This window comes from Calidris pugnax, unplaced genomic scaffold (genome assembly GCF_001431845.1).
Source record: "Calidris pugnax isolate Ruff unplaced genomic scaffold, ASM143184v1 scaffold571, whole genome shotgun sequence".
NCBI classification, from domain to species: Eukaryota; Metazoa; Chordata; class Aves; order Charadriiformes; family Scolopacidae; genus Calidris; species Calidris pugnax.
In genome coordinates this window covers 16,434-28,613 of record NW_015091263.1, presented here as the reverse complement: position 1 = coordinate 28,613, position 12,180 = coordinate 16,434, and the positions used below count along the sequence as shown (strand labels likewise).

At 56.1% G+C, this 12,180-nt stretch overlaps 1 protein-coding gene across 1 annotated transcript; it reads left to right on the top strand.

The window, feature by feature from the left end:
- Positions 1 to 54: 54 nt before the first annotated feature.
- On the top strand, positions 55 to 11,494 carry SLC44A2 (solute carrier family 44 (choline transporter), member 2). Its single transcript, XM_014960485.1, has 16 exons — positions 55 to 116; positions 1,071 to 1,194; positions 2,345 to 2,428; positions 2,816 to 2,928; positions 4,333 to 4,464; positions 4,755 to 4,854; positions 4,972 to 5,064; positions 5,927 to 6,011; positions 6,258 to 6,520; positions 6,602 to 6,696; positions 7,846 to 7,949; positions 8,503 to 8,576; positions 8,986 to 9,056; positions 9,231 to 9,319; positions 9,765 to 9,849; positions 10,752 to 11,494. The coding sequence occupies exons 1-16, from the start codon at positions 95 to 97 to the stop codon at positions 10,871 to 10,873; spliced, it is 1,656 nt and encodes a 551-aa protein (XP_014815971.1). The 5' UTR covers positions 55 to 94; the 3' UTR covers positions 10,874 to 11,494.
- Positions 11,495 to 12,180: the final 686 nt, after the last annotated feature.

Sequence of the window (12,180 nt, the reverse complement as noted above, 5' to 3'; positions counted from 1 at the left end):
TCAGATTCCCCAAAAATGGTTAAAATCCATCTTTGTGTCCCCATTCTGCTTCCAGCCTCCCATCCAGGTGTTGAGGGACAAGGAGTGCCCGGCCATGCTCATCCCCAGCACCCCACGTACGTCCCGCGGGGCTAACGAGGAGCTGATTGATTAATTAACGAGGCTGATTGATTAACGAGGCTGATTGATTAACGAGGGTGATGGATTGACGAGGCTGATGATTGATTAACGAGGCTGATGGATTAATGGTTTTGGGGAGAATCCAGGGGGTTTGGGGGAATCCCCTTTCTCTTGGACGCAGGGACATTCTTGGAGCTCTTGGTTTTGGGGGGAATCCAGGAGTTTTTGGGGATCCCCCTTTCTCCTGGGTGCAGGGACATTCTTGGAGCTCTTGGTTTTGGGGGGAATCTGGGGGGTTTGGGGGATCCCTCTTCTCCTGGGTGCAGGGATGTGCTTGGAGCTCCTGAGTTTGGGGGGAATCTGGGGGGTTTGGGGGATCCCTCTTCTCCTGGGTGCAGGGATGTGCTTGTAGCTCCTGATTTTGGGGGGAATCTGGGGAGTTTTGGGGATCCCCCTTTCTCCTGGACACACGGATGCTCTTGGAGCTCTTGGTTTTGGGGAGAATCCAGGAGTTTTTGGGGATCCCTCTTCTCCTGGGTGCAGGGATGTGCTTGGAGCTCTTGGTTTTGGGGGGAATCGGGGGGGTTTTGGGGATCCCCCTTTTCCTGGACACAGGGGTGTGTTTGTAGCTCCTGGTTTTGGGGGGAATCGGGGGGGTTTTGGGGATCCCCCTTTCTCCTGGACACACAGATGCGCTTGGAGGTCTTGGTTTTGGGGGTAATCCAGGAGTTTTGGGGGATCCCTCTTCTCCTGGGTACAGGGATGCGCTTGGAGCTCTTGATTTTGGGGGGAATCCAGGAGTTTTTGGAGATCCCTCTTCTCCTGGGGTTTTTTTTGGGGGGAGGGGGTGGGAGGCTCCTCTTTAGGGTTTCGGGGGGACCCAGTGTAGGTTGGTGACCCCCAAGGAGGGGGTTTGGGTTGAGTCTTTCCCCCCATCTCTTCTTGCCCAGTGGTGCGGCGCTGCTTCCCGGCCTTCCAGTCCAAGAAGGGCGTCATCATGGTGGGCAACCAAACCACCTACGACGATGGCCAAGGCCACCAGAGGAACGTCACCGAGCTGCTGGAAGGGGCCAAGTGAGTCCCCCTCGGGGTCTCCAAGCGTCCGGTGACACCAAACTAGAGGGGGGGATGGGACCTCTTAACGAGCTTCTTCCTCGTTAGGGCAAGGAGAGGGTGGGTTTTATCTGCTCCGCCTTCGTTTGCTCGTTTATAGAGTGAAAGCTCCGGTCTTGAAGGTCTTGGAAGTCTTGTGTTTGCAACAAATTCTGCCCCAAAACCTCATCTTCTGAGGGAAGGAGAAGAAACAGGTTGGGGGTGACCTGTTGGGGAGCAGCTCTGAGGAGAAGGATCTGGGGGTCCTGGGGGACAACGGGGTGACCATGAGCCACCAACGTGCCCTGATGGCCAAGGAGGCCAATGGTCATCAGGAAGAGCATGGAGAACCTCAAGGGAGGTCATTCCCCCCACTCTGCTCTGCCCCATCTGGAGCACTGGGACCAGTTCTGGGCTCCCCAGTTCCAGGAGGACAGGGAACTGGTGGGGAGGGTCCAGCCAAGGGCCACGAAGATGATGAGGGGCTGGAGGATCTCTGTGATGAAGAAAGGCTGAGGGACTTGGGGCTTTTGAGTCTGGAGAAGACTGAGGGGGGATCTCCTGGCTGGTGGGTGTCAGGAGGATGGGGCCAGGCTTTTTCCAGTGGTGCCCAGTGACAGGACAAGAGGGAACGGGCACAAACTGGGACAGGAGAAGTTCCATCCCAACATGAGGAGGAACTTCTCCATTTTGAGGGTGGCAGAGCCCTGGGAGAGGCTGCCCAGAGAGGTGGGGGGTCTCCATCTCTGGAGATATTCCAACCCCTCCTGGATGGGACCCTGTGGGACCTGCTCTGGGTGGGGGGGGTTGAAGGAGATGATCTCCAGAAGGTCCCTTCCCACCCCAAATCATCCTCTGATTCTGTGATTTTGGGGCCAGAATGGCCAACAAAGGGCCAGCAGTTCTGCTTCTCAATGCCAAGTCCATGTTTGCTTTGGGCGCCCACCTCCCTCGATGCCTCCTGGGGGGTGACCATTTGTTGGGGAGGAGGAGGAGGAGGAGGAGGAGGAGGAAAAGGAGGAGTAGAAGGGGAGGTTTGAGTCCAGGCTGCTGAGGCTGACGCTCCTCCCCTTCTTCTTCCCGGTTCCTCCCCATTTTCCACTTCATTCCTGCTTCATTTTTGTAATTCCAGAAAAGCCAACGTGGTGCTGGAAGCCCGGCAGTTGGCCATGAAGATCTTTGAAGATTACACGGTCTCCTGGTACTGGATAATAATGTGAGCAGGGGCCCAGCCGTCCCTTCCCATGGGGCAAAACTCCTCAAAAACCCCACCATTTAGGTCTTTTTTTTATCTCCTTGGCCTTTGTATGGTTTCCACTCAAACCCCAAAGGAGGGTGTTTTGGAGCAATCTCACTCCGATCTCCTCCACCTTCAGAAGTTCCCATTTTTAAGGTTGCCCCATCGTTGGAGCTGGAGGAAGGCCTTTGTATGGTTTCCACTCAAACCCCAAACGGCGGGTGTTTTGGAGCGATCTCACTCCCATCTCCTCCACCTTCAGAAAGTCCCATTTTTAAGGTCGTTGGAGCTGGAGGGAGAGGGACGAGCTCCATGGTGGGGAGGGGGCTTCTTCTTCTCTGACGTGGGGTTGCCTTCCTCCCGCAGAGGGCTGGTCATCGCCATGGTGGCCAGCTTGATCTTCATCGTCCTGCTCCGCTTCTTGGCCGGCGTCATGGTCTGGGTGATGATCGTGATGGTCATCCTGGTGTTGGGCTACGGTGAGCGAGGGCTCGGGACCTTCTCCCTGGGCTTCTTTCCTTGTCTTCTTCTCCCTATTCCAGCCCAAATCCAGGCTGGGGGGGGTGGGGGGGAGAAGGAGAAGGACATGGGGGTGTTGGGGGGTGAGAAGGTCCATGTGAGACCAGAAAGCCCCCGGCAACCTGGGTCCCCAGCAGGATGAGAAGGGGGGATTCTGCCCCTCTGCCCCATTCTGGGGGGGTGTCCCCCATCTCTGGGGGCATCAGAAGGACATGGAGGTGTTGGAGCGGGGCTGGAGGAGGCCCTGGAGATGCTGGAGCCCCTCTACTGGGAGGGGGGGCTGAGAGAGTTGGGGGGGGTTCAGCCTGGAGAAGACCATGGAGCCCCTTCCAGTCCCTCAAGGGGCTCCAGGAGAGATGGGGAGGGAGCAGGGATGAGGGAGGGGAGCCATGGGACCAGGGGGAAGGGGTTTGAGGTAAAAGAAGGAAGATTGAGGGAGAAATTGTTGACTCTGAGGGTGGGGAGAGCCTGGCCCAGGTTGTCCCGAGAAGCTGTGGCTGCCCCATCCCTGGAGGGGTTCAAGGCCAAGGTTGGAGGGGGCTTGGAGCGACCTGCTCTGGTGGGAGGTGTCTGGGATGGAGCTCAGTGGTCTTTAAGGTCCAGGTTGCCCAGAGGAGCTGTGGGGTTGCCCAGAGAACCTTGGAGGGGTTCAAGGCCAAGGTTGGAGGGGGCTTGGAGCGACCTGCTCTGGTGGGAGGTGTCTGGGATGGAGCTCAGTGGTCTTTAAGGTCCAGGTTGCCCAGAGGAGCTGTGGGGTTGCCCAGAGAACCTTGAAGAGGTTCAAGGCCAAGGTTGGAGGGGGCTTGGAGTGACCTGCTCTGGTGGGACGTATCTCAAATGGAGATCGATGGTCTCAAAGGTCCCTTCCCACCCAAACCCTTCCATGATTCCATGAGCAGGGCCATCTCCACCCAGCCCAGGTGGCTCCAAGCCCCGTCCAACCCAACCTTGAAGGTTCTCAGGGACGGGGCATCAAAGAGGGGAGATTGAGGTGAGATTCAGGAAGGAATTCTTCCCTCTGAGGGTGGGAAGAGCCTGGCCCAGGTTGCCCAGAGGAGCTGTGGGGTTGCCCAGAGAACCTTGAAGGCGTTCAAGGCCAAGGTTGGAGGGGGCTTGGAGCGACCTGCTCTGGTGGGAGGTGTCCAGGGGGTGGCATTTGATGACCTTTAAGGTCCCTTCCAACCCGAACCCCTCTACGATTCCACGCTCTTAAGTGGGATTTGCACCAAGAAAGTTCATCCACGGTGTCCCTCTGGCGTCTTCTCCCTCAGCCTCCACACGGGTGGGGTTGAGCAGGGGTTGCCCACATCTCGGTCTCCACTTTTCCACCCAAAACGTGACGATTCTTCTGCTTCCCACCGCAGGGATCTTCCACTGTTACATGGAATATGCAAAGCTAAAAGGGGAAGCGGGTTCCGACGTCTCCCTGGTGGACCTGGGCTTTCAGACCGACCTCCGTGTCTACCTCCACCTGCGGCAGACGTGGCTGGCCTTCAGTGAGTCTTCCTCCTCCTCCTCCTCCTCCTCGGGATGCGGGATGTCCCCCCCCTTTGAGGGGACAGGGCTTGGGAAGGGACCACAGGAGGAGGTTTGGGGTCTTCTTGCTCCCTTTGGTGGCCCTTTGCAAAGGGTTGAGCTGAGGAAGGTGGCTTTGCTTGATGCCACCTCCACCACGGGGCTTGGTGTCATTACGGACCCATTTGGGGAGGCAAAGGCCACCCAAAGGTGGCCATCGTGGGGCCACCGGTGCCCTTGGGCTACCCATGGCTCCCCTTCTCCTTCCCAGTGATCATCCTGTGCGTGGTGGAGGCGGTGATCATCCTGCTGCTCATCTTCCTCCGCAAGAGGATCCTCATCGCCATCGCGCTCATCAGGGAGGCCAGCAGGTCCGGGGGCGTCCCCCTCAACCCCTGTCCCGGGGGGACAAACTTGGGGACGGCCGAGGTGTCCCCCAACCCGGTGTCCTGAGGGTCTCAACGGGGTTCTAACCATCTTCTCATCAGGGCCATCGGTCACGTCATGATGTCGCTGCTGTTCCCCTTGTGCACCTTCTTCCTGCTGTGTCTCTGCATCGCCTACTGGGCCAGCACCGCCGTGTATCCTTTCTTCCTCCTCTTTCTTCCTCCTCTTTCTTCCTCCTCTTCTTCCTCCTCCTCTTCCTTCCTCCTCTTCCTTCCTCCTCTTCCTTCCTCCTCTTCCTTCCTCCTCTTCCTTCCTCCTCTTCCTTCCTCCTCTTCCTTCCTCCTCTTCGTGAGTCCTGGTGCAGACCCCCCCCCATTCCTCCTCCTCCTCCTCCTCCTCCTCTTCCTCCTCCTCTTCCTCCTTCTCTTCCTTTTTCCTCTTCCTTCCTCCTCTTCATCCTCCTCTTCATCCTCCTCTTCATCCTCCTCTTCATCCTCCTCTTCATCCTCCTCTTCATCCTCCTCTTCCTTCCTTCTCTTCCTTCCTTCTCTTCCTTCCTTCTCTTCCTTCCTTCTCTTCCTTCCTTCTCTTCCTTCCTCCTCTTCCTTCCTCCTCTTCCTTCCTCCTCCCCTTCCTCCTCCTCTTCATCCTTCTCTTCCTTCCTCCTCTTCCTCCTCTTCCTCCTCTTCCTTCCTCTCCTTCCTCCTCTCCCTCCTCCTCTCCCTCCTCCTCTCCCTCCTCCTCTCCCTCCTCTTCTCCCTCCTCCTCTCCCTCCTCTTCTCCCTCTTCTTCTCCCTCCTCTTCCTCTCTCCTGACCCTCTGCTCCCCAGGGCAGGAGGGGGGAAGCTCCTCCAAGGTCTTCCAGGGCTCTGAACACCTTACGGGATTAGCGCCACATCCCTTTGAAAAACCACCAGTTTCACCCTCTTAAATTTAACTTAAAACCAAACCCAACGTCGAAAAGGCGTCGCGGGAGGGGGGCAGAAAGGAGGGAGAAGAGGCCCGAGGATTGGGGGCTGGGGTTTGGAAAAATTCTCCTTAGCAGCTGCTCCGCAGTTTCCTCTCCACCTCCAACGAGGCCGTCTACAAGGTGTTCAACGAGAGCGCCTGCCAGTTCTCCGGGCAGCCCTGCCGACCGGAGGTGAGGACGTGGGGGAAGGGGCCCCAAAACCACGTGCTCCACCTCTCAAGAGATAAGATTGGGCTCTCCCGAGTGAAATTCCACCCTCCCCAGCTCGTTTAACGCCGCCTCGTTATTTTCCTTTGAGCCGTTGCGCGCCCCAAAAAGGTGGCTCTTCCATCGGAGCGAGCGACAAAAATGAAGCAGGAATGACGTCTTTGGGAGGTTGTGGTTGCTTTGGGTTGAGCCTCTGCTGTTCCTCTCCAGACCTTCAACACCAGCAACGTCACCAAGCAGTGCCCCGACGCCCAGTGCCTCTTCGCCTTCTACGGGGGCGAGACGGCCTACCACAAGTACCTCATCGTCCTCCAGTTCTTCAACATCTTCATGTTCTTCTGGCTCGTCAACTTCGTCATCGCCTTGGGTCAGGTGACGCTGGCGGGGGCTTTCGCTTCCTACTACTGGGCCTTCAAGAAGCCTGATGACATGCCAGCCTTCCCCCTCTTCTCCGCCTTCGGCCGCGCGCTCCGGTAGGTCCCTCTCCAGGAGGATTCAGGAGCTCCTCAAGGTTGTCCTCACTTCCTGACCGGAGCTGTGTTACCTTCTCCCAGGTACCACACCGGCTCGCTCGCCTTCGGCTCCTTGATCCTCGCCATCGTCCAAGTCATCAGGGTCATTCTGGAGTATCTGGACCACAGGTTAAAAGGTACCGAAGCTGAAATGGCCAACGAGGGGGATGAAGGAGGTCACCACCTTCTGTGTCTGGTTGTACGACTCTTAGAGATATGGTCCATCCCTGGGAGGGGTTCAAGACCAGTCTGAACGGGGCTTGGAGCAAACTGGGTCTGGTGGGAGGTGCCCCTGCCCAGGGCAGGGGGTGGAACTGACCCCCCAGTTCTACTTGAAGGTCCCTTCCCACCCAAACCCTTCCATGATGCCATGAGCAGGGCCATCTCCACCCAGCCCAGGTGGCTCAAAGCCCCGTCCAACCCGCCCTTGAAGGTTCCCAGGGACGGGGCATCAAAGAGGGGAGATTTAGGGGAGATTCAGGAAGGAATTCTTCCCTCTGAGGGTGGGGAGAGCCCGGCCCAGGTTGCCCAGAGGAGCTGTGAGGTTGCCCAGAGAACCTTGAAGGGGTTCAAGGCCAAGGTTGGACGGGACTTGGAGAGACCTGCTCTGGTGGGAGGTGTCTGGGATGGAGCTCGATGGTCTTTAAGGTCCAGGTTGCCCAGAGGAGCTGTGGGGTTGCCCAGAGAACCTTGAAGAGGTTCAAGGCCAAGGTTGGAGGGGGCTTGGAGCAAAGTGGGGCTGGTGGGAGGTGTCCCTGCCCAGGGCAGGGGGTCTGGAACGAGATGATTTTTAAGGTCCCTTCCAACTGGAACCATTTTGTGATTCCACGGGTTAGTGATGGTTTTCATCAGTGGGAGGTTGACGGTTGGACTTGGACAATCTGAAAGGTCCCTTCCAACCCGGACAACCCTATGGTCAGGCTGCCCAGGGAGGTGGTGGAGTCTCCATCTCTGGAGATGTTCAAAACCTGCCTGGACACGTTCCTGTGGGACCTGCTCTGGGTCCCCGGGGTGGGGTTGGAGGAGCTGATCTCCAGAGGACCCTTCCAACCCTGTAGATTTCTGAGATTTTGGGATTCTACAATTCTGTTGCTCCTGAAACGCAGCAGAAACGTGGGAAGAGCTCATGAAGCTCCTGTCCCACCACCTGCACCCGGGGAGGCTGAGAACCAGGCGTGGGGGGAGGCCGTGGGGGCCGTCTCGCCGGGGACCTTGAAGTGGATTCTGCCCAAAAAAAAGGTGTCCGTGGCTCCGGCCGCTCACCCTCTGCCGTGACCTTCCTCCAGCTGCAGATAATAGGTTTGCCAAGTTCCTCCTGAGCTGCCTGAAGTGCTGCTTCTGGTGCCTGGAGAAATTCATCAAGTTCCTCAACAGAAACGCCTACATCATGGTGAGGGTCCTCCCGGTGGTGGGGGGGTGGAGGGGGGCTCCTGGAGATTTCCTTGGGTGGCTGTTGAGAACCGTGTCTCCTGAGAAGATGGGGGGCTCCTGGAGATTTCCTTGGGTGGTTGTTGAGAATCGTGTCTCCTGAGAAGATGGGGGGCTCCTGGAGATCTCCTTGGGTGGTTGTTGAGAACCGTGTCTCCTGAGAAGATGGGGGGCTCCTGGAGATTTCCTTGGGTGGCTGTTGAGAACCGTGTCTCCCAAGAAAACAGAATTTTTCAGCCTTTCCCAGCCATTTTGCTGGAAAACCTGGATCTTGGCCACGTTGCTTTGACTTTTTTTTGGGGGGACACCTTCCCAGAGACAAATGGGGTGGGGGGGGATCCAGCTCTCTGACCTCTCGGTGGATGAAGAAGCACTTCCAGGGTGGGATTTACCCAAAGAAAGGGTAAAACTCCTTCTTTTACCCAAAGAAGGGGTAAAACTCTCCCTCTTCTTCCCGGTGAACTCAACGTGGCCCCGTTTCTCCCTTCTCTGCCCCCATTTTTCCCCCTCTCTAGATCGCCGTCTACGGCACCAACTTCTGCACCTCGGCCAGGAACGCCTTCTTCCTGCTGATGAGGAACATCATCAGGTGAGATCCTGCTGGGTGGAGGGGTGGGGTACCCAAAGAAGGGGTAAAACTCTCCCTCTTCTTCCCGGTGAACTCAACGTGGCCCCGTTTCTCCCTTCTCTGCCCCCATTTTTCCCCCTCTCTAGATCGCCGTCTACGGCACCAACTTCTGCACCTCGGCCAGGAACGCCTTCTTCCTGCTGATGAGGAACATCATCAGGTGAGATCCTGCTGGGTGGAGGGGCCAGGGCTCTGCTCTTGGTTATTTCCAGATCCACCTGCCTTGTTTTGAGGCTTTCGTGGTGTTTTCTGCCCCGTTTCTCCACGCTGGGACCCCCCCTCTTCGCCGGGACCCCCCCCTTTTGCCAGGCTTCCTTCTGCCTCAGGGGTGGGGAGCGGATGTTGATGCTCATCCTTGTCTTCTCTCCAGGGTGGCCGTCCTAGATAAAGTCACGGATTTCCTCCTCTTCCTGGGGAAACTCCTCATCGTAGGAAGCGTGGGTGAGCACCAGGGAGTGGTGGTTTCCCTTGGGGGATGGTTACACCCCCCCCAAAACCTCCCCTCTCTTCACTTTTTCCACCAAACCCTTCCTTTTGGCCTTTTGGCCCCGTTTTACGCCTTTCTCCACACCCTCCTTTTGGTCCCGTGGCCATCTCCACCCTTGGCTTTTCCAGGCATCCTGGCCTTCTTCTTCTTCACCCAGAGGATCAAGCTGGTGCAGGACACGGCGCCCTCCTTGAATTACTACTGGGTCCCCATCCTGGTGAGCTGCTTCCTCATCCTCTTCCCATGAATCTGGAAGATATTAGGAAGAGAATCCTTCACCCGAAGGCCCAAAAAGTCACCTTTTGGGAGTTGGGACTAGATGGTCTCTAGAAATGTCCCTTCCAAACTCCTGACAATTCCGTGATTCCGTGAAAAGGAGGGAGGTCCTGCTTCTTGAAGGACCTTCTTTGTTGGTGGTGGTTTCTCCATCCCCTGGTGAAACAAGCCCTTTGTTTCGGGTGGCTGCGTTGGCCTCCATCCACCTCCTCGTCCTCGAGGTCTTTTGCTGCTCCCAACAATCCTGCCCTTGTTCCTTTCTCCTCCTTCCCCATCCCCCAGAATTTGGGGATTCAGCAAATTTCCTCCTCCTGGTTGTGGGGCTTTGGACTTTTCAGCTGCCAGGTCGTGGGGTGACACCATTCCATTTTTCTTCCTCTTCCCAGACGGTGATCGTGGGCTCCTACCTCATCGCCCACGGGTTCTTCAGCGTCTACGGGATGTGCGTGGACACCCTCTTCCTCTGCTTCTGTAAGTGGCCACCTCAAAGGCTGCATCTCCCCACCTTTCCTCGGGGCCAAATCCCAAATTTGGGGAGGGGGGGTTGTTCCAAATTCCCTCCCTGTGTGGTTTTTCTCCCTTTTTTTTTGCTTTTTTCCTCCTTTCTGACCAGCCTCTGCTTCCCACCTCCCCACCTCCTCGGGGCTCCTGCCGTCTCTCCCGCTCTTTGTTTCGGTGCTTTGGTCTTGGTGGAACTTAACTGCGACTAACTTCGATTTTCCCTTTTTTTTTCTCCTTTTTTCTCCCTTTCCTTCCCTCCCTCTCTCTTCACATGTTCTCCATCCTCTGTCTCCGCCCTGTCTCTCCCTGGCTTTTCCCCTCCTTTTCACCCTTTTCCCCTCCTTTTCACCCTTTTCCCCTCCTTTTCACCCTTTCTTTTCCCCTCTTTTTCACTCTTTCCCCCTCCTTTTCACCCTTTCCCCGTCCTTTTCACTCTTTTCTCCCCCTTTTCACCCTTTCCCCCTCCTTTTCACCCTTTTCTCCCCCTTTTCCCCTCCTTTTCCCCTCCTTTTCCCTCTTTTCCCCCTCTTTTCCCTCTTTCCTCCCCTGTTCACCCTTTTCTCCCCCTTTTCTCCCCCTTTTCTCCCCCTTTTCTCCCCCTTTTCTCCCCCTTTTCTCCCCCTTTTCTTGTTCTGCCCACGGAAACCGAAGAGGTGCTGAGTGAGATTTATGCCAGTGCTTTGTAATCCTAACGCAGCAATTACCACCAACAACATCTAAGAGTAAGTGCTAGTAAACATCAGGCTGCTTAGGTAATTTTGGAAATCAATAAGTAGAACCAGTTGCAATTAAAAAGAAACAATCTTTTTAGATTATGATTTCCTTTGCTTACCAAAAAAACCCCAACCCCCCCCCCCCAAAAAAAAAAAAAGGTGAAGATCTGGAGAGGAACGATGGATCTCCCGAGAGGCCTTACTACATGTCCCCCGAGCTGAGCGAGATCCTGCTGAAGGGGAACCCAGAGCCTCCCAAAAGCGCCGATAGCCAAGGCTAGGGCTGGCCCTGGGAGGAAGGCTGCGTGCCCACGGCCGGGTTTTGGGGGGCACAGGACGTTGGGGGGTGTCCCCCCCTCCCCAACAAACCCAACCCTGCCCCAAAAATTGAATGTCCTTGTTTGGAGACAACCAACCCATGAACGTCGCCGGGCGTCAATCCGGGGGTCCCCCGTGTCCCCATCACACCAGGAGCCAACATAGAGTCGTGTTTCACCTCAGAAACGAGGTTTTTAGGCAAAAAAAAAAACTGGGAGAGGTGGTCCCCGTGCTGCCCTGGCAGGGGGGGTGTCCGGCGGGCGGTGGGTTCTGCAGCCCCCCCAAAAAACTGCTTCTTTCTCTCTTTTCCTTCTGCCTTCCACCCTGGGCAAAGAGCCTTTTTCCTCTCCTTCTATGCAAATCCGGGATTTCCCAAAGCTTTCCTGGGGGAGATCCTCAAGGGCTTTGTGGCTTTTCAGTCTCCGTGGGGGCAGCAGCACCTTCCTTCCTCGAAGGAGCCCCCTTTTTGCAGCCCAAAACTCCCCTTTCCTCAGGGAAGCGGAAAAGAGCCGTCGCCGGTTAAAATTCGGAGGGATTTCAGCGTCCGTCGTTGAAAATGTTGGGTTTTTTGTTGCTTTTTGTTCTTTTTTGTTGTTTTTTCTGGTCAGGCAGAAGTTTAATCGCTGCAGGGAGGAGGTGGCCTCCCAACATGGTTGAGTTGATGGTTTGGCTTCTGCCTGGTCTGGGCTGTAACAAATAATTTCAAAATTTCAATTAATTTCATCCAATTTTCCCCAATTTCCCCCCTAACCCAGACCCTGGGTGGAAGCGTAGAGACCCAAAGGCTGGGGGTGTCGAGGGGAGCCCCCACCCCAGCTCCAGCCCCTTTGAGGGTCTGGTGGGTGGGCACTGGTGGGGACCTCTCCGTGGTTAGAGAAATCAGACCCCTTCACCCCCAAAATAATCCTAATTTGGAGCAGGAGGCAGCTTGGGGGGGGTTACAACCCCTAAAAAGTGGCAGCCAAACCCCAGCTGGTTTTCTCCTCTCAATAGTCCAGAAATTATCAAGATTTGGAAAAAAATAAATACAATTTTGGCTGCACAGGGCTGGGATAACCACGGGTGATTTCAAACACTCGAGCAGACAGAGAGGGCCCCCCCCCCATCTCTTTCCACTCCTGCCCTGGGAGGACAAAAGCTGTAGTGTTTTCACCCGAAATCCCTCTCAAAATACCCCGGGGCCACTTTCACTGGGCTGGGATTTGTGGGTTTGTTTGGTTTTGGGGTGTGTTTTTTTTTTTCTGGCGGTTGGGATTTGTTTGGTTTTTTT

What these genes read in the sequence shown, in the direction of transcription:
- SLC44A2 (XM_014960485.1), top strand. Translation starts at nt 95, where the DNA reads ATGCTCATCCCCAGCACCCCAC. An exon ending in GCTCATCCCCAGCACCCCAC is followed by an intron (nt 117 to 1,070) that starts GTACGTCCCGCG and finishes CTTCTTGCCCAG; the next exon opens with TGGTGCGGCGCTGCTTCCCG. An exon ending in TCCTGGTACTGGATAATAAT is followed by an intron (nt 2,429 to 2,815) that starts GTGAGCAGGGGC and finishes TTCCTCCCGCAG; the next exon opens with AGGGCTGGTCATCGCCATGG.